Genomic DNA, 20,036 nt, shown 5'->3' on the forward strand with positions numbered 1-20,036 from the left:
TTCTCTGTATAATCATTCGACACTTTCGTATAATCGGAGCTATTGACAACGCTTTTAATTAAATCATAAATAAATATTTATCTAATAAGTGGAAGGCTTCAGTTTCGGTTCGTCCTGTGTGATTAAGTGGGGTCATCAATTTGCTGCAGATTGTCGAACGCAATGCTTCTCCGCCACTTTTCATTCTGATATGTTACGAACTCACTTGTATAACTTAAAAGAACATACTAATTTTGTCATTTATGGATTCCAAAGATTCGTTACCACCGAGTCGTCGCCCCCCCCCCCCCCATTCCCTACTGAACCGTACCCTCAGCATTTGTAATTCTTTTTGTGCAGAAAATTCGTGAGGATATTTCTAAGTTTAGACTAGCACCGTATAGAAATAGTGCGTGCGACTACGACACGATACAAATTAATTCCACTTATGCGTTCAGAGAGACCGGGATTTTTGGGCGCATGGAGGCAGTCAGGCAAGGTCTGTCTGTCGTGATGCTACGAGAAGAATGTGCTTTCCGTCGGGGGTATGAGCCAGCTGTACGAGCAGAGAGGATAGAAAGTTTGGTCGGCCGACGTGCTTCGCGCTCACAACAGTAGTGATACGGCGCGTGACAAGTAAGGTCGGTTGGTACGCAAGGTTTCTTTGCCATGATGTTCATGTCAAGGTGTCGATACAAACAACGGCGAGACGTGAACGAATTGCAGGAGAAACTTTCTGGTGTCTTAATGTGTTGAAGCTGTCTGCGTACCTTTCCCCGCTCTAGGGAATTTGTAGTATTGGTGTGCGTGAGGCTTGTAACCTAAATTGATGATTAAGATCCGGTACCGTTGGTGAAAAAATTCCGCGGTGTGTAGAACTTGTGTTTTTTTGTGCTTTCACATTTAACTCGTTCCGAAAAGGTTGCCCGGTTTGTGCTTGTGGCATGTAGTTTTTTCAAATATACTTTTGGTTATTATGCTGTGAATATGATGTCTATCGGATGATTCAAAATGAAGAAACTTGTAAAATACGCGTGTCTTGTCAATTATGTTTAAATATTTTAATTATGGAATAATTATCTGTTCACGAAAAAAAATTTCACTTGGTGTCTCCGCCCGCGTGTACGACACACCTGCGATCATAGAATTTTAGTTTAGAGACTGGGAGAATCTTAGAGGTCTGTAACGGTGTGCGAGTGGGTGTACGTTTTCGCACAAGATGTGATGTGTTGTATAAACATGAAATAAACTTCCGTCACATCTTTTAAGTGAAAGATATGTTTTTGACAGTTTTTTATTAGTCGCAAAAGCGTGTTATATTTAATGGAAGCAGATGGAAGGCGCAAGAATTTGTTCAGATATCTCATTGCAGTCATTCAGATATGAAATTAACCTCCTGATCGAGACTTTGAAGCCATTGACACACCCTCTGAGCCGAACAGGAAGTGTGTCAGTGTGAAGACGATACTCTAGAAGATTACCATTGAAGTTGTAAATAGCATGAGTCTGTAATGCAGCAAGTTTCCTCCGCTCGGAAACTGTTGCAAAGAGTGGTAATTACTGTAGACAAAAAAGAAGTCAGTGCGTCAAGGTCCAACATGAAAGTGTAATCTTTGTCATCTTCGTGTTCTGAAAAGATACAAAATACAGGTTGTGAACTGCAGTGAGAACAGCGAGTACTGCATGTAAATTTGCTTTGTATTCGAACATATGTCGACAGTGTAATGTTAACATGTGTTCAAAAAACAAGTTTAACCTAAATATAGTTTGTAACAAGGAATTGTGATCCGTTTTCAGACACCACTACAACAGCCAGTTTATAAAAATTAAAAGATAGGTGTGTCTTTTATGACTTTCATTCGTTTACTGAGTTGAATTATTTATACAGAAGACTGTGTCGTCGGTGTGTGACTTGATATCATTTGAATGTTTATTTAATGGAAAACTGCAAATATTGACATATTATACACATGTGACAGCACATCTCTCTGATTTTTATCCAGGAACATATTTACAGACGTTAAGTAGGCAGATATATGTGCAAGACATTTTGTTTTGATATCGTATTACAAGTTTTAGTATAAAAACGCGTTTTGTAATGAACTAAGAACTGTGACGTCATAATTGTAGTGAACTGAGCGCTATGTACTTGGTCTAAGAAGACGTCAACCCTTTGAAGGCAGCGCACTTGTGTTTTGGCTGACTGCCGATTCGCAACTTGTGCCTAGCACTCTTGTTGTTTTCGCTGTAAATGTGGAACATCTTCTGCGTGTGTAGCTCCCAGCGTGTGTTGATAAAATCTGGTTACACTTGTGCCCAAACGGTCTGTAGAAGTTGTGTAAGAATAGATCGTGACAAGAAAAAGGTCCCGTATGAAACACACTTTGGCTGTCGTACAAGTTCTTGGACGGGAAGGATCTTGCAGTTCGAACTTGAGATGAGCCCAACTGCTTCTTGGACGAAAAGGAACTGTCGCTGATCTGCATACATGTGATTGGAGTCTTTTAGCAAGGATAATCCGTCATCGCGATGTATTTGATGCAGGTATGAGCAAAGACAGATTCACGGTTGATGAGAGCAGGGTCACTAAACCAGAGTCGTTTGGAACCATAAGGCTAGTTAATGCGAATTCTGATATGTCAATTAAGATACAAAATAGTGGTAGATAAATAATTACAATTTAAAGCGACGAAATGATAATGGATGAATAATTTCAATTTCGAGTAATAATTTATCCAAATTTTCGTAATGTTTGTCTAGTATTATAAAGCATACCAATTCCCATGACTGTTGGTTCTTCTTGCATGATATCATTTGAAAGATTATTTTATCGCTTGCCTTTACTAAACAGTTTATTTGTTGCTTAAAGTTGATTTACAAACGGTACTTCAAGATAAGTGGCAGTTTGCTACGTCATTACCCTGGAAATCTGAATGACACGTATGATGGCGACACTTTTGCGTTTGAAACATGGCTTCCCGTTAGTCTTTGGTGTCTTTGCAGTGACAATTTCAGGCACTTTACCTCTTGCCAGTGAGGATTTGGTTATGAAATGTAAATGTTCTGTGAAATATATATAGCATTTTAGTGTATTTGCCTGCGTATTTTACAAATGTGTTCTTTGTGATTTTGCGTACTTCATTTGTTTTTGGTGTTCTTTCATTGAAAGTACAAATCTGTTGAAGACTTCAATGATGTGATAATTAATTATTTATGAATTGGGAATGATATGGAAGGAGGCAGTCGTAGCCTAATTTAAGGAACATTACCAAAATTTGTCTGGGGGGACTGAGGAAACCACGAAAATGTCAGTCAGGATAACCTGTTTCCGGGCCGATCGAATGCGAAACAGGCATGGAGTTTAGGTAGATTTCTACGTTTCGGGGGGAATATACTACAGCACTGAAGGTGGAGGCAGCATGTTGCTCCAAATCAGTTGTGTCTGCGAACAGTTTCACGTGATGTTACTAGCCGGAAAACCAACATTGGCATCTTCACCGCCTTGAGAACCACACATCTCATAACTATCATGAAGTGTAAACAAAATTCAAATTCTAAAATTTCTGTAGCGCCTTTTAGAACGCCTCGTCGTACTTTTGGATGAAGATCGGCACAGCTTATCCTTTAAGATTCTGCATCACACCTCCTTAAAAGGGCGTTAATGTTTCAAGCATCATTTGCGGAGTTAGTGTAATTCCCAACACTCGTGTCTCTAAAGACTTTTGTATAACGTCGTTGAAGTGACCTCCTTTTGTAACTTTGACTTCAGCACATGGCACACATGAGCTATCGAACAGGAATTGAAGCTCCCGAAAAGTTTTGAAAGCCCTTTATGGCTAAATTGCTTTACTGTCTAGACTAGGGTAAAGTCTAGACAGAAAAGGATTTTATGTTTTCTTCGCCCTGATTATAGGGCATCCATACATAGACCTGAGTGTTTGTGTTTATATGAATAAATTGTCAGATCTGTCATGACGTTACTTTCGTTTCATTAGGCTTAAGGAGGCCTACCAAATATTGAAGAAGTTTCTAAAAGCTGGCATAAAATTCTCAAGGAAGTCCAGTGTTCATAGTAGGTTGTAACGCCCATGTAGTGGTAGTGGCGGTGTTTGGATTTCTCATTAAGAGCTTAATAATAAGACTAAGGTTATTTACTGTGCAGTCGAAAGGTTCTGTTAACTCGACGCGATGACACTGATTTATATCTATGGCGGAGCGTGACTTTTTGAAAGTGTTAACCAGACCCGGGCGTTAAAATTTTGGCACTTAACTATCCATCATACTTTGTCTTCTGTGATGCACTATCACATGTCACAATGCGGTACACGCGTACAACAAAGGTTACGCAATTAAATATATAAATGTGATAGGGTACGCTACTTTAGACCAAGTACGCAAGCAGGTAGCGTATTAACACTCGAGATTTCGCTAACATCTTACCTTGGAAGGTCGTGAAACTCTCCTCCCGTCAAGCTAACACAGTATGGCGTTCTTTATAATTGCGTCAATGCAAACAGACGGGGAATGTGAACCTGACCGAGGTGGGTAACGTCTGTGATGGGCTGGTTGTAGTTTGTTATCGACTCATCATATCTGATCGGTTGTGCCGTGCTCCACTGGTACAAATTCCGCTGAACCACGAGAGCAAGACTTTTTTATTTTTTACTTTTCAAAGTGTTAGCTGGGATAACATGGCTAACACGAACGCTTCATACCTATAACTAGATTAAATGGTCTAGATGCCATTAACTATCCTCGGGCGGAAGTAATTTGTTTGAATTCATTAATATCCTTGATGAGTTAGCAATCATACCAAGGTTTGACTGGAAATTACGCATTCCGTTTAAATTTCGCCCCATACGTAAGATTTTTCGCGCATGGTGAGTAGCGTTCGTATTGATTTATACAGTAAAATCTTAAGTGGATATAGAAACTTTTCAATGGAAATTGCATTTTAATATGCAGGTAATCAATTTCATGTACCGACAAGCAAGCTTACGTGTTAAGCTGGCAGGATTGAGTGTGTGTGAGAAATTGCTTTGCGCCTGCGCGGTGACTGATGTCCCTGAATGGACTCAAGTTCTTTCGTAATCGTGGATAATCGTGTATTGTGTGTATGTATTCGGGCAAAGTGGACATGTTCAAGGATAGCACGTAAAAAGTAATAATATCAAACACCTAATGGTCTGATTGTCAGGCCTTTTTGTTTTTCAGCAATAATATTTGTAAATTGGCAACAGTGACCGACCTTTTCTCTAAGGAAAGTAAAGACGCGTATCGTATCCAGGAGCTAGTGGCTCGTTTATTTATTATTCATCGATGCTGTGTCGTCTGCAGTTTAAGCAGATGACCGTGTGCAGGGATTGGAGAAAGAAGGAGAAATAATTGTCTGTCCCAGTATTTCTCTGGAAGAACTGATGAAAGCCATAAAAACATTTGAACTGGTTACATCCAGAGTACAGGTCACGCGCGCCAACTACTGGGTTCAGAAATTGTATTAACAAATTACAATGTACTTTGCTTTTAAGTTCTCAAAAACCTTTTGGAGTAAGTTGTTTGAATTGTCTTCTTTCTGCCTGTGTCTGTCTCGACAGTATAGTATTTTATTCTTTTCGCAATTGCTTTACAAAACGAGTTACAGATCGTATCTGGAAGGAGTTGTTATTTCTTAAAAGGATTTATTTTAACTTTTAAAAATATATGAAAGGTGCTACTACTATTCCAAATATTTATACGTGTTTTTCAATAGTTTCTTTAAGTTTTCGTGATTTATTATTTTTATTGATTGTGCACTTTTTTTTAAAATTAAAATACTTGATGTATACAGCAACTGTTGACTAAGTAAGTCTCTTTTCTGAACCGTAAAAGTTGAAACGCTGGATATTATACTTGGATTATTTGTTCCATTAATATTCTGAGAACGGCATTTGGAATACTTATATACGAAACGGGCGATAAATTGAGGTTTAATATAGTTTTGCGCTCAACAGTGATTGTTGTTGTTCTTCAGAACAGCTGCTTTATATCTTGCAGGTCGAGATCACTCAGTAATGTTTTCTGGTCTTAGTCTTATATATTGACAGGGGTGGTTAAAATATGACCATGTAGAATTTTGTCGACGATGGGATTTAGCTAGCACCAGGTTTTGTCAATGTGCCATTTTTGTCCAAACCGACTCCGAGGAAAGGAAATGCTACTAGAATGGAGTATGGGTCATTGGAAAGCAAATTTGAAGTTGGTGTCTTTGTGTCTTCATCCTCTTTCTCTCTTCTTATTACACCATTTTCTCAAACCTCGTGTCTTCTTTTTAAGCACGTACAGTTATCGATAAGTTATCGAACTAAGTTCAGATCTCGATCCAGAGATAGTCGACCCTGAACATTTGCTGTTGTTTTGGTCAGGCCACATTCCTTACATATTTTTTACGATTAATTATTTATTATTTTCCTGTAATTCGACGCCATATCGTCTGAGTTACTGACATTTTCGTTAAATAAACCGCATACAAATAAATATAAGTTATATTATAATTTTATTAACCTTTCTGTGTGACTTAAAGGGCTAGATTGTTGGACACTCCTGTGCCAGGCCCGACCATGACTTGCCATCCATATCTTTGAAGTGATTAGACTTTTATACTGTGTCTGGCAGGCGAGTGGATCTCTTAATTCATATTTAATTTAGTACTGTATTTGTAACTCTTTTCTTTCGTTGGATAGATGTGTTGTTGTTGTTTTTTTACCAGAGAAGTAGACAGTCTTACTTGTTCCTATATACATTACAGATATACAAACTTCTGTTTTAAAACAATATACACTTCAATGAGAAAGTGTGCAGAAGAACATTTTTCTAAGGCATTACTGACTGTGAATTGACAGTTTGGTATTGCCCATGCCGAAGGAGGGGCCTGATTTATGACTTGAGTAAGAACCTACAAATCTAAATTGGAATAGCTGATTTCGATATTGAGTCTCCTCCGCGTTCGCGTTTTTCCTCTGGCCCCCAGTGCACAGTGGGAAATTTGCGGCAAACCCTGCGAACTGATTGCAATTCCAATGATAATTTCCTCTTCACATTCCCTCCAGCTTCTTCTGTCTTCGGAATTAATTTGGTTTTTTTGTGTGAGGAATGTAAATGAGGCAATAAGTAACAAGCTGAGCGTTCACTTTATTTTCTTATTACACCAGACTTTCCGATTTAAGGAATGTTGGTGAAATCGAAGCAAATTTTTCATCGTTATATTAATATTTGAGGTAGCATATATGAATTACGGAGTTCTGGTTGGTATAATCCGAAGGAAGATTGCTGATATCAAAGCCTGCCGTCGGTCACGATCCTTATCCATATCTCTCTCTCTCTCTCTCTCTCTCTCTCTCTCTCTCTCTCTCACTCTCTCACTCTCTCTCATATAACCTGTAGCTCAGGGGTGATAACTTGCTGGTCGTATGCGGCCCACCGATGTTTTGTGCTACCCGCATAATTTTTGTTTTAGTACGAAGTGACCATTCGGGATGGAAATTGTTACCTTGTGTCAGAAAATACGTTTTGTTGATGTCATCAGGATTTGGCAATGCCTGTATATGTAAGCAGCTGTTCAGCTTAATTAAGTGGGTCAAATCAAGGTGGAGGTGTAAGCGAAAGGCAACAGGATAAATTAAACCTGATACTGAAATAATCTACCTTACTGCAGTGTCCACGGATTATATTTCTGTATTTTGTAGTACATTAAAAAAGGAACTTTATATATGGAAAGTTTTGAAGAACATGTTCCACACGATGTTTTATATTCGAGGTCCAGCTTCATCTTGTGTGCGGTTAGAGGACTTTGTAGACTAACAACCAGTCTTCTAATCTGGGGCATGACTGAAATTGTTGTTATAATTCCTTTTTCTCATGCGACTTCCGGTTCGTGGCTTGGACGTGACTGCTAGGAGGTTCACTTGTCTTGCCGCGCAGAATATCGAGTAATTACGTAAGCCAGGGTTTTTACAACAAACCTCGAGACATGTTCTAATGTTACACAAGCAAATCTTTTTTGATGAACAATGAACATCTTGTCATGTTGGTGTTTGTGTATGCTATGAATTTGAAACACGTTCTGTTGCAGAATGTTTCTCATGTACCATTTGGTTGTGGTCGTATTGAACAAACTACGGCCCGCAAGTTCAGTGATACTCTTTGAGACGAACTAAACCATTCCTGCTTCGTATTCCGGTTGTTCCGACATTGAAAATCTTGGAAATAGGATTTTCTGACTGAAATGTTCTGTTATTTTCTTTTGTCTTTCCGGAATTGTGGTTTACTAGGCCAATATTCTTAGCTCCTTAAGTAAATGGCGTGTACCTTAAGGGACTGAATATGAAGTGTTATGTAATACCATTTTTAAAGGACTTAATAAGAAGAGAACGTACGTTATGTTGTTATGAGTTGGAAGAATTGTCATCTTTTGAGGCAAAGGATCTCAACTTTTTCCAGACCTGGGGCCACATTCATCCTTGGCTACTGACACGCAAGGTTATAAAATTAGGCCACTTTACAAAAATGCCATGGCAGTTAATTAAAATTCTACTAAATTAGGACTACTATTGCGAACAGTTTCATATGTTAATTTATGTAACAAATCATCCATCAGTACTATGTTTGTGTGACTTTTCAATATAATTTTAGTTTCCGTTGCGACTCGTGTGTATCTTGAAGTGTTTATCAGAAAGACACCCCGATAGGGGATTTGCTGAACAGTTGCTTCCAGCGATAGTTGTTCCCATATTGACGACATTGACAGAACTTTTTTTAGATGTCACTTATTTGTATTTCATCATACAGAGTGACACAGTAATACAAAAAATGTAGTACTGTACCGAATATCTCGTAGGCTTTGGCACGTTCTACCTGAAGATACGTCTTTGCCTAACTGCAGACAACATTGTTCACGCGGGAATATGCCTGATTTATAAAATATCTTTAATTAGTTAAATGATAAGTGGGTCCCGCTTTTTTTCTGTATTTGAGATTTCTTTTCTTGTTAGAAGACATGTTTCGAATTTCTGGCAGTTAGCCCAGTATGCAGTAAAGATATTGATGTAATAGTTATGTTTATATGTAGCCATAGCTTCACATGTTTAGATTGGATTTATTTTAACTATCAGTTCAGGAATTACTGGGCAAGAGTTAATGGTGGGTGTTTTATAGAATATTGGGATCATTTTGAAATTAGGCATACGTAGACATTTTTGCATAATTATTGTCGTAAACAGTTTTATCACGGTGGTTATTTCAACGAGAAATACAAACTTGGGAAAGTTTGAGTTCGAATTACATTTTCAGCCAGTTTAAAAATTAAATCATGTGTGTATAAAATATTACATTTTTGCACGAACTGAGTTCTGCTTACGAAAGGAAGCATATCATTCTGTTTGTGAGTATATAAATAACATGTTATTGAAGCGGCTAAGGAAATGTGGAGCAAGTTTAATTCCCTTATATTACAACTTTCCGATGGAGTTTTTATTGTTTGTGTTTCTGGTGTTCATAATCACGTGCTTTCGCGTTTATGTGCTGATAAGGTAGCCAGCAGCCAGGCAGGCTGTCTACTTTAGCATTTCTGTGTTCGGAAACATTAACAAAAACCAGTTAATGAGATTAGAGTAAAATAGGAATCCAGCTAACTGAGTTACGTAGACGGATTCTTGTTGCAAGCAAATTGGACTCACTGCTTCGTGTTGTTATTGTTTCTTGAGACATTCTGAAGGAACCTTTTAGTTCAGGGGTGGCCAACCCGCGGGCCGCATGTGGCCCGCCTTGAACATTTTTCCGGCCCGCGAGATTCATCACACTTTTACAAAATATATTTATTTTATAATGGCCAAAGTAGTGAAAACCAATGTATTAAAAAAATACATTATTTGTGCATCCATATATTCAAAAATTATCTGTCGAAATTATGAGAAAAAATTAACTTTGATTTTAAAATAATATTCTTGCGAATATATGACAGATATTGCCTGTTTTATTCATGAGTTTACAGTTATGAGTTCGCAGAATAATTAAACTATATTGAGATCGATTTGCAAAAGCTAAGTGAAAGAGTGGAGAAACAAATATCGCACTAGTAAAATAAATATTTTTTAATGATTTCATTATTTTTATTTCATTCATATTTATATATTTTCTATATTTAATTTTTAGTGCTATATATTTCTTTACAATGTACGCTTAGTATCATTATTATTATATTATCTATGTTTACATGTAAGAATAATAGTAAACACAATAATAATAACTCATTATATTTCAATTTTTCACTCCAAAAAAATGTCTATAGTGTATCTAAATCTAATATGGGGATATATAATTTTATATGTGGCCCGCGGAATTATGATGCATTTCCAAAGTGGCCCGAAAGATCATTTGGGTTGGCCACCCCTGTTTTAGTTGCTTAGCCTATATGGCCAGGAAAAAAACTGTGGAAAGCGCATAACTAGGAGGTATAACCAGTGTGCTCTGAGTAGCACGGGTAGCTCGAACAGAGGGCGCAAACAAGGCTTGCATTTGGCACCACGGTTAGATTCGAAACTTTGTGAATGAACGCCGTGAAAGCAGTGAGTTTACTGATAAACCGGAACGCAACTGTCACTTCCCGGCTCCTGGCAGGAACTGCATGACTTATTGCTAATCGCTACAAGATTTTACCGAAACGAGTCAAATTTACTTCCATGAAAGCAATGAAGCTAACTAACATTTTGTAAGAAGTGCTGCAAATGATGTCCGTATGACAGTTGCGTTTCGGTTTGTCTGTGAACATGGGTATTCGGTTAAATATGCTTTTGAGGATGTGAACTGGATTGAACTTATCTCATGACAGGGTTCAGTGCCCCTCTTTTGATGACGGCAGATGCACGTTCAGTATCCGTAACAAGGAATTGTGTTGTTCTAAAGGTTTGTGACAATGATCTTGAGTCATGATGTAGGATGTACCCTGGACATTGTCCATTGTATTATTATGTGTACAAAGATTCCGTCTTCTGACAAGAACATAGAAGGGGCCCTTAAACAAAGCTAGTTATTTTTTTTGCCGAAGAAACAAGTGAACCTCAAATTGTTGTCAAGAATTGAGAGGCTGGATCATTGGGTGCAGAGCGTTTGAGAGTTGATATTGCTTTCGTCTCTTTGAATGTGTGTTAGAAACAATAGTAGGTCGCTTAGAATAGCGCCATTGAAGGTCTTCTTCGCAGCGAAGAAGTAGGCCGAGCACATTAAATCGATCACTCGCTTTTGCCAGCCATAGCCGTTGAAACCGCACTGAATTACCCGAGTCATTCGATTGGAAGAACAATGTGTGTCCATGTCTAATAAGGTTGAGAGTGCATACAGCTAGCGTAGCACACTAAACCTTTGTGGTAGTGGACGCAAGACTTTCACTTCGAATTGTGGCATTTAGGCAACTTCGGTAGTTTTGTGTGTTTGGAAGAAATGGACGCTTGGTACATATTACAGCAAACACATCTAGTAATGGGCCGTAGTTCGTGAAGATAGATTACTAGGAATTTAGAATTTGTGTAGGGAGAAATGTGGAAGGAGGCGGCTGCTGCCTGCTTGAAGGTACTTTATCATAATTCTTATGGATGGAATCCGTCCCTCCTCATTCGACGCGATATAGTCTGAGTTACTGACAAAGCGCCGTTAATTGAACTGTAAATAAATAAATCAGTACCATGAGAGATTTCAGGGTCCTACGGTGGCTAGTACGAAGATGACTGTTTTCTGGGATCTTGTGACGTGTACTCTCGTAGAAATTGATTTACGTTGTGGAGGTACTTGCTGCTTCCATCATCAGGACGATGACTCATCGCTTTGATATTGCGGAAGGGGCATAGCTGAAAAATTACTTTGCTTTGATGATGGAGTCAGTTTACACCTCCGAAACGTCGACCAGTTTCTATCAGACTACGCGGCGTAAAATTCCAGAGGAAAGTCTTATACCATCACCATATTTGTTGTTTATTTTGTATTTCCTATGTCAAGTGGTGGGGTCTCTTGGACTGTCATTGACACAAAGACTGACCTCTGTCACGCCAGAAGTACAATCTCGTTCAAGCAATTGACCCATAGTCATTTCGTCCACAGTATGAATATGGGATGTTTACGATTCAGCCTATCACAGCTTAGCTGGAAAAGGAGTGTGACTCGACCTCTCGAACAATGGAATCGTGGGTTCGAATCCCACTCAATAAATTGACGTATATTCGCGTTTCTGTGTGTGCTGTCCTGCACATGCAGAAAACTTGCTGCAGGATAATTCCTCGTTCAAGGATTCCTACGAAATGTCTGATAATACTGTAAATTCTCTAGCAGGTCAATGGTCCTAGGAACTGTAAGCGCCTTGAAGATAAAGAAGCCTTAGAGTTACTGTCCCCAAGCTAGGCGTTCAGTTCGTTCAGTTAGTTGCTTTGCTGTTGTTAACTTCACGATTTTTCAACACTGGAATATTGTGTGGCTTCGAATGGGAGAATTGCTAAATGATGGAACTAGCAAGGTTGTAGAAGGAAGATGTCGCGGCATATTTAAAAACTGTTGAAGGAGTCTAATGGAGGTACGGTCATTTATTGCTTTGCACAGTTTGATTAATTTATGTTGAAACCTGTTAACACTGGGTTCAACTGGTCTGGATAGGGTCCAGTGGTACGATTTTGTGATTACGGTGATGAACCTTTCGATTTCGTGAAGACATGCTGTTTCGTGACTTGTTTAGCTATTATTGGCTGCACAAGAAAGACTCTGCACCATGGAGTTAATTCAAAGTAGGGGCAATAGTTTTCCTTCTACTTTCAGTATAATGTGGATTTCCTGATTCTCAGTTTTGTAGGTTTGTTGTGCAGACTGACACACAACTTTCTATTATAGTTTCATTATATCACATTAACTTAAATATTAGGACTGTGAACATTAATGACCGATCTTTATTAATTTCTTATTCACTGCCCCCTATTTCAGTCGCCTACTTTTGACAGATACCTTCACAGTTGTTTACTTGATCTACTTCAAGCGAAGCGTAAAACACCATAATTAGAACGAAACTGGTGTTTTTCGTCTTGCTTTCAAAAGTACTGTTTTCTATAACCGTCACCCCGTTGATTGTACAAAGATATGACTTTCTAGAGGCGTGTCTGTCACTGAACCGATGTTGTTAACGGTGCACACTAAAGGCTGTGTGCTTTTTGTTGGAAATGGGTGACATCAACAAGCCTGTAACTTAGTGCTACCTGGCTCAAAGATTTTTCCCCCCTTTCGTTGGATTGACAGAGACGAGCAGCACCAACCCCGTCTGCCAGATCTGATCACTGAGACTACAGCATTGTCATGACAACCGTGTCTCCGGGTTCTTAGTTACAGGCACTTTTTATGACCCCGCGGTTACAGTTGAAAATATGAAGGCCATGGTGGTGTAAAACATTTTTATTGTAAAAGTCTTTGTTTTTTAACTATAGTTTGAGGAGAAAAATATTCTTCACTTGTCTCCACAGACATTTGAAACGGGATGAAAAGAAAATTAACTGAATTCGAACAGACCATACGTCTGGAGGGGTCGAATGGAGTTTGTTCAGAAGTTTGGCATTCATGTTACTTAATTATGCAGCTGTGAAATTAGTTTAAAATTCTTGTAGGTACATACCCCTTTCCTGCTTAAATACTGCCTTTCAGATTGGAATATTTTATCTTCCCGTCTCCTTAAAAAGTAAGTATTTAAAATATGGGTTCACAGAACTGTATTTTCACCTTGGCTGATTGACTTTTGACACGTTAAACTTTCATAAACTCAGAAATACACAGAGTGTCTCACTTAACGTGCAAACCGCTACGACAGCATGTCGCAGCAACAACAAGCGAACTACCGGGAAATGAGTTAGTCGAAACGCAGAACCTGTTCGTCGCATGTTATACTGCGTTCCAGCGTTTTTTTGCCGCTGAACTTTGTGCATTGGAACCTCGGAGCGAGTCACTTACCAGAAGTTTTCTGGAAGGGATGGTAACAGGCCACGTACAATACACTCCAAGTAAAATATCACCACGGTATCAAACACAGGAAAGTCGATTTCACTACAAAATTAACACTGCAGAGAGTATTAGATAATTTTATCTTCTTCACAACTCTTCGGTCCTCTTCCAATTCTTCTACTCCTCAATGACCATCGTTTTCTGACATATCACTCGATTCATCACTACCGCTGATGCTGTCCACTCCATTATCTTCAAATATATATATTAGTGACAAAGCGTGACTAGGCGTGACATCCTTTGAAAGCGTGAAAAGAAGACACCTTTAGTGTTAAAACATCACCAAGATTTTAAAAGCGTGACTAAGCGTGACCTTCTATAAAGGCGTGACGAGAGGTCACCATAAGTGTTAAAATACCCCGAAAATTTGAAAAGAGTGTCTAAGCGTGACTAGGCGTGACGAATTGTGTCCATAAGTGTCAAAACGTCACAAATTTTCAAAACATTATCTAATCTAACAAAATCCACTAAACAGACTTAACCTAACCTACCCTAACCCAATCAAACCTAACCTAACCCAACCTAACCTATCCTTATCTAACCTTACCTGTCGTAACGTCATCTAACGTATTGCAAAGTAGCAAAAATTAACCTAGCCGTACGTAACATAATTTTAGCGTGCCTAAGCGTGACTTATTGACCACGCGTGCCCAGGCGTGACCTGCTTTAACCTCGTGACAGGGATCACCATGTGTCGATACGTGGCAAAGATTTACAAAGCGTGACCAGGCGGGACCTTCTATAAAGGCGTGGCGAGAGGTCACCATAAGTGTTAAAATACGACGAAGATTTGAAAAGAGTGTCTAAGCGTGACATTATATCCTTTGACAGACAAAGCAGGCTGAGGACAGTGTTTTAAATGTGCTGAAATTTCTACTTTAAGTACTTTAGTTGGTCGACGTGTTGGATATTTTTAAACATATACTTTACTCTGACTTCAGCAGGGCCACTGTTTTCTTTGTAGAATTTGAGGTTTTCACGGCGATGAATCTGAAGACAGCTATATAGGTATTTCTTTGTCTCCATGTTAAGAGCTCCTCTGGGCCTCATGCATAATATGGGTACCAAGAACTTCTACTCGGTTAAAGTGGCCGAAGCGTGACGTTAACCACTTACCTCCCTTAGGTGGAAGATTTTTCTTCACCCCCTTATGGCTTTGTGGCGGAATGTTAAACTCAATGCCAAGTTCACTTTTATCTTAAATTACTCCGACAAACGATAGTTGCTAACTGTTTCTACTCTGTCAGTATTTTAAAACAGTGCTTTCACATTGTGTTGAAAATTATTTCACGCTCAGGATTTAAACTAATTAGCGCAAAAGCGAACACATTCTGCATGCTTACGTTTTTAAATAGCCTTCTGTGTTTTGTGTATACGCGTCGAAACGTTTAATGTTAGGCACAAGTGTGGCGTAATGGAAGATCGTCTCCTATTGCATCTGTATCCAGGTTGTGTTGGTACGCCTCGGACAATGCTAAAGCGAAATTTAGAAACAAACCTGCCTTTAAATTGCCCACGCCTTTCAGTGGAGATATATGTAGGATATCTGATGGTTACCTCCCCATGCCTCGCCGTGTGTTGAAAGTTGGGATTATTGGCATTTTATAGAAATGTAAAAGGATTTGTTTGTTTATTTGTTTCGAATTCTTACTCATATGAATTAACTTACTGTAACTCTAATACTACCTTTTTGAAGGTGGTGTGATGGGAAACGAAAACTTAAACGAAATTGTTCTCTAGATGGCTTCACCAAAATTTATTTTTAGTGTTGTAACAACATTTTTAGCCTACATAGTGTGTTGGGTAAGATAAAAACAAACATTGTAGTAATGCCGGCGAACTCTTGTATGAATGAATGTGTGTGTGCGTTCCTAAAATGTTTTGTACAGATTGGTCCATTTTAATGGACCCGTATGAGATTCTACCTATCGTTAACAATAGCAGCATTGCAAACTTGCAGAGTTCTTTTACAAGATTCACTGGCAGCGTCCCTTCGTTGAAGAGCCCCAAATTCTGTATGAATATCTTCGCAGCTTGTTTTCGAAATAAGAAAGTGATATGAGAACTCTGGAAATACGCACTTTCTTTATGATTTGGTGGTCGTAACAGATGAAGTATTATACTAAGCACACATACTTAATTCCATAGGCAGTCGCAGGTTGCAAACAAGCCTGCAAATTTGAAATAGATAACCTGTCGTGGTTAGAACGTTTAGAATAAAAGGATTTCGTTACAGCTCTTAAGTGTTAGAAAGCTTTCGTAGGGAAAACGTGCGAATTTCTATAGTTTTAATTTGTGTGTGTTGTAGTATCGGAAAGGAATGCTTAATTTTTGTATTATAGCATGGGACCTCGTATCTACTCCACCTTCTACTTGTTATTTCAACAAACAGTGCCAGTGCCAGTCACCGGAAATGATTAAGTATTCTTGTAAGATAAGCTTGTTATTGACGTGTACAATATCAGTCGCTAGAGGCCAGCCCAGTAGACAAAGGAATCTTCATGCCATCGTGAAGCAGGTTATTTTACGTTCAGATATCTTAAGGCTGTTGTGGCCTGAATAATAAAAGGTCCGAAAGAAATAACGTTGGAAGGGTAAAAGAATGTGCTGAAATGTGCTTAAGGTTGTGAGGGACGAAAATATGTTCGTGTTTTGGGGTAAATAGAGCTGATATAGTGAGTTCAGAAATCTTTGGTGTCCACATGTTAAAACTGAATACGTCTTCTGTTTCGTAATATGTGTGGAAATACGTGAATTTGGACCCTTGCCGATTCAAGCTTACATGATGTTCCGGATGATAGATTTATTTTATGTACACTATGGGCTGTTTATAGGAACTCGTGGGCCAAATACATCGTTAATTTTTTTGTGTCTGCAATAAAAGGGAGTTGATCTCGTTCTTTACAGATGTACAGGCGTGAGGGGCACCTGTACACCCAGACAGTGATGACATCGTTCAAAATCAGCGAAGAAAATGTGATTGACGCTCTGCATTTTTCCCCAAGTTTTACCTAAATACAGTTTCATCTCAAACGTTCTGATATTGCTTCATGTGTATTTCATATAGTTGCCAAATTTGAAGTTTGTTGTGAGATTTAAATGGGGTTCTCATTTTGTTTGTGAACTTCTTAATTCAGACGTTACCTTGTTGGCTTATTTACATGGTGTTTCTGTAACTTTTTGCTGATGGAATATTGTTATCTGGTAAGGAAGCTGTTTTCAACTTTTCTAAGTGTCACAGTGGTTGTATACAAGAACAGTCCGATACCAGCATTCTCTCTATATAGAAATCTGGTTTTCTTAGGCTCTTCAAGTGAAGGGCACAATGAATTCTCGTTTACGTTTGTAGCGTGTCAGATGCTGCGATTTTCACAATTGTAGATTGTATTGAGGCGTTTAAAACATTCGCAGTTCAACTTTTAATGCTTTCCGATTTAATTAATGGAATTACTAATAGTCTACTACATCTCCTCGATCTGCTGTAGTGACATTTGCTTTCATGTTGACTCAGGTTTTAAGTTGTAATTTTGCGATTCGTCTTAGTGAAAGCATGCTTAATTGCTGCTAAGAATAATGAATTAAAACATGCTTGTGAAGAGATGTTTAACAAGTAAAACGAATAATGTGTTATTTATTTATAGGCGATTCTTGGAACTGAAGTTCTTGTCAAAAGAAAGCCATGCAATTCTCGTACCATTGCCATGCTTATACTACAGTAGGATAGCTTTCGTTAATTAGGTAATATAGCTTTGTTACATTATTGTCCTTTCTGCTCTATCATCAGGGCGGTAAGTCGTCGCCCTCCTGATGTCGGTTACTTTTACCAGACCACGCTGCGTAACAACCCGGAAAACTGTCCTCTTCAACCTACATGTTTGCAGGAAGTGGTGTGGAGATAGAGCGCCCATGTTAGTTTTGAAGGTTTAGTTCTACTTTTATCTGGAGGGATTGTCGGCCTCCGGACGGAGATTCGAACCCGGGACCTCCATAATAAAAATCGGAAGTACTAACCAATCGACTGCTACTTTCGGTAAATGATAGACAGAATGGCAGTTACTTATATTTTGACGTTTAAACGAAGGTATTTTCTTTCATAATGTTACGTACGCATTTTCAGTAAATTTGCTTAGTTTTGGAATGTTGGGTCGGAGTCCGTTTTGAGTATTTAAATGGTATTGTTATTTAAGGTGGATTGCTTGTCCGGATTAAATTAAACACCTGGCAGTCTGAGTTACTATTGAGGTTTCCAGCTGTTGAATGATGGGTTTGTGGAAGAATTGTCAATTGAAGATGTTACAATGTACACGCGTTGACATATTTAGAGCGAAGCTTGTGTCGAAACTATCGTTTCCAACCCAAGGTTGATTACCTCTTTCGAGCTATTTTTGATGCGTTTGAGTCACTTGTGAACACAAAACTATGCCTAAGATCATGTAATTTGGCAGGAGTTGCTTGATGTTTAGGCATAATTCCTGTTAGCAGCATTTCGGATGGAAATTGCAGCGAAATTTTTGCATTGATGTTTATCTGACGCTTGTATTAGCCTAGCCTTGGACCCGATCTACTCGACCGTGCCTCTGTTTTCCACACATCTCGTAGAGCTTGCTGTATTTCTGACTGCGTGATTCACGTTTCCATTGCTGTTGGCCTTGCACGGCTGCAATAGCATTTCCTTTAAAACCCAGAGATAGTTCGAAATTAGTATAAAATCGTGAGAAGCCGGCGACCGCCTAAGCTGTGTCACTATCTAATTTGCTTAGAAGCGAAATTAATTTGCGTGCGATAATCTTTATTTTATGGTTTTTTAAATGATCTCTATAGAACGTTCATAGCATGTTTAGTTCTAGTTGTATTTTACATGGAAAATAGTACTTTTGTTGAGCGAGTAGATGAAATACTGTAGATGAGTTTGTTGTTGGTTGTGGTGAGTGTTATGCTGGTATATTGGTTCACCGATAGTATCCGTCTGCCATATGTTTGTGTACATTTCTGTTCGGTCGAAACATCGGTCAGCCATAACAGACTGTCACATCTTTCATTTGAACTTACTGTCAGTGTCTGTAAAATTTCGCAACATAAATGCAGAATATGCCCATGATACTTGAATTTGTTAGTTATGACATGCAATTTAACGCGACATGTAAATGAACACTTGTTAATACACACGAAATCGAAAAATATTTTTGAAAAGTCTGTATAACCGTATAGTAATTCAGTGTTTCACATATATATAGTTTTTCTGCATGAGAGACTTAGGTGAGGATAATGTTTAAATTTATCTTAAGTTAGAGGATGTCAGCAAGGATGTGTGCTAGATTTATCTGGGTCAGGATACAGTCCGGTGGTGAGGTAATAAGAATATGGCAATGAACATTCAGGTTTTGTGAAGGAAGAGAAATGTTTTGACTCTTTGAACAAATATTAAAGTTTCTAAAAGGACCGCTTCATGGAGTCCTTTGTGAATTTTTATACCATGATCGTTTGTTAAACATTTAATTGCGTTTCTAGAAATCCCTTAATGTCGACGACGTTATCCACCCTTGTTCATAATTTGCGCAGGATTTTAGTGTAACCGTAATTTAACGTTGGCTGCGAGCTTTGAAGTTGCGTAGCCATGTTGACGTTCTGAGACCTGAAACGGAAGCTTTTTAATAGATTTTTTGTATGAAGATGTTTGTAACCCCTGGAATAGGCGGATCTGTAGCTGACGAAACAGCAAGCAGTTTTAATCGTGGGATACATGTTTATAACAGACCACGACTGCCAGCATTAACGATTTACATCGTGTGATGGAGGTCGAAGAGGATGTATATACTGCCAAGGATATCCGTTTTATCGCAAAATGGAATGGCTAGGAAAATCTTCAATACATATGCGTATTATTACGAGGTTTTCTGCTGAAACTATTTTTTGTTTGTTTCGTTATTAACGATAAACTGGAATCAGGGCTTTCGGTCAGTAAGGTGATTGTCTTTAATTGCCTAGCTCTGATAGTTATGTTTGAT

At 38.6% G+C, this 20,036-nt stretch overlaps 1 protein-coding gene across 3 annotated transcripts in view; it reads left to right on the top strand.

Moving 5' to 3' along the window:
• The window catches only part of LOC110834074 (Supervillin), a 138,091-nt gene that overhangs the window by 13,643 nt on the left and 104,412 nt on the right, over positions 1 to 20,036 (top strand). Inside the window, exon 1 of one of the 3 annotated variants that reach the window (XM_087350296.1) lies at positions 619 to 2,523. The exons of the other annotated variants lie outside the window; for them this stretch is intronic. Within the exon in view, the coding sequence (XP_087206422.1) occupies positions 2,509 to 2,523 (15 nt within the window). The 5' untranslated portion in view covers positions 619 to 2,508. Of the gene's footprint in view, positions 1 to 618; positions 2,524 to 20,036 lie in introns of those variants that run through there. 3 annotated transcript variants of the gene reach the window in all.

The sequence above is a fragment of the Zootermopsis nevadensis genome, unplaced genomic scaffold, assembly GCF_977971745.1.
Source record: "Zootermopsis nevadensis isolate Lab colony 2312 unplaced genomic scaffold, Znev_1.0 Znev_ptg000017l, whole genome shotgun sequence".
NCBI lineage: Eukaryota > Metazoa > Arthropoda > Insecta > Blattodea > Termopsidae > Zootermopsis > Zootermopsis nevadensis.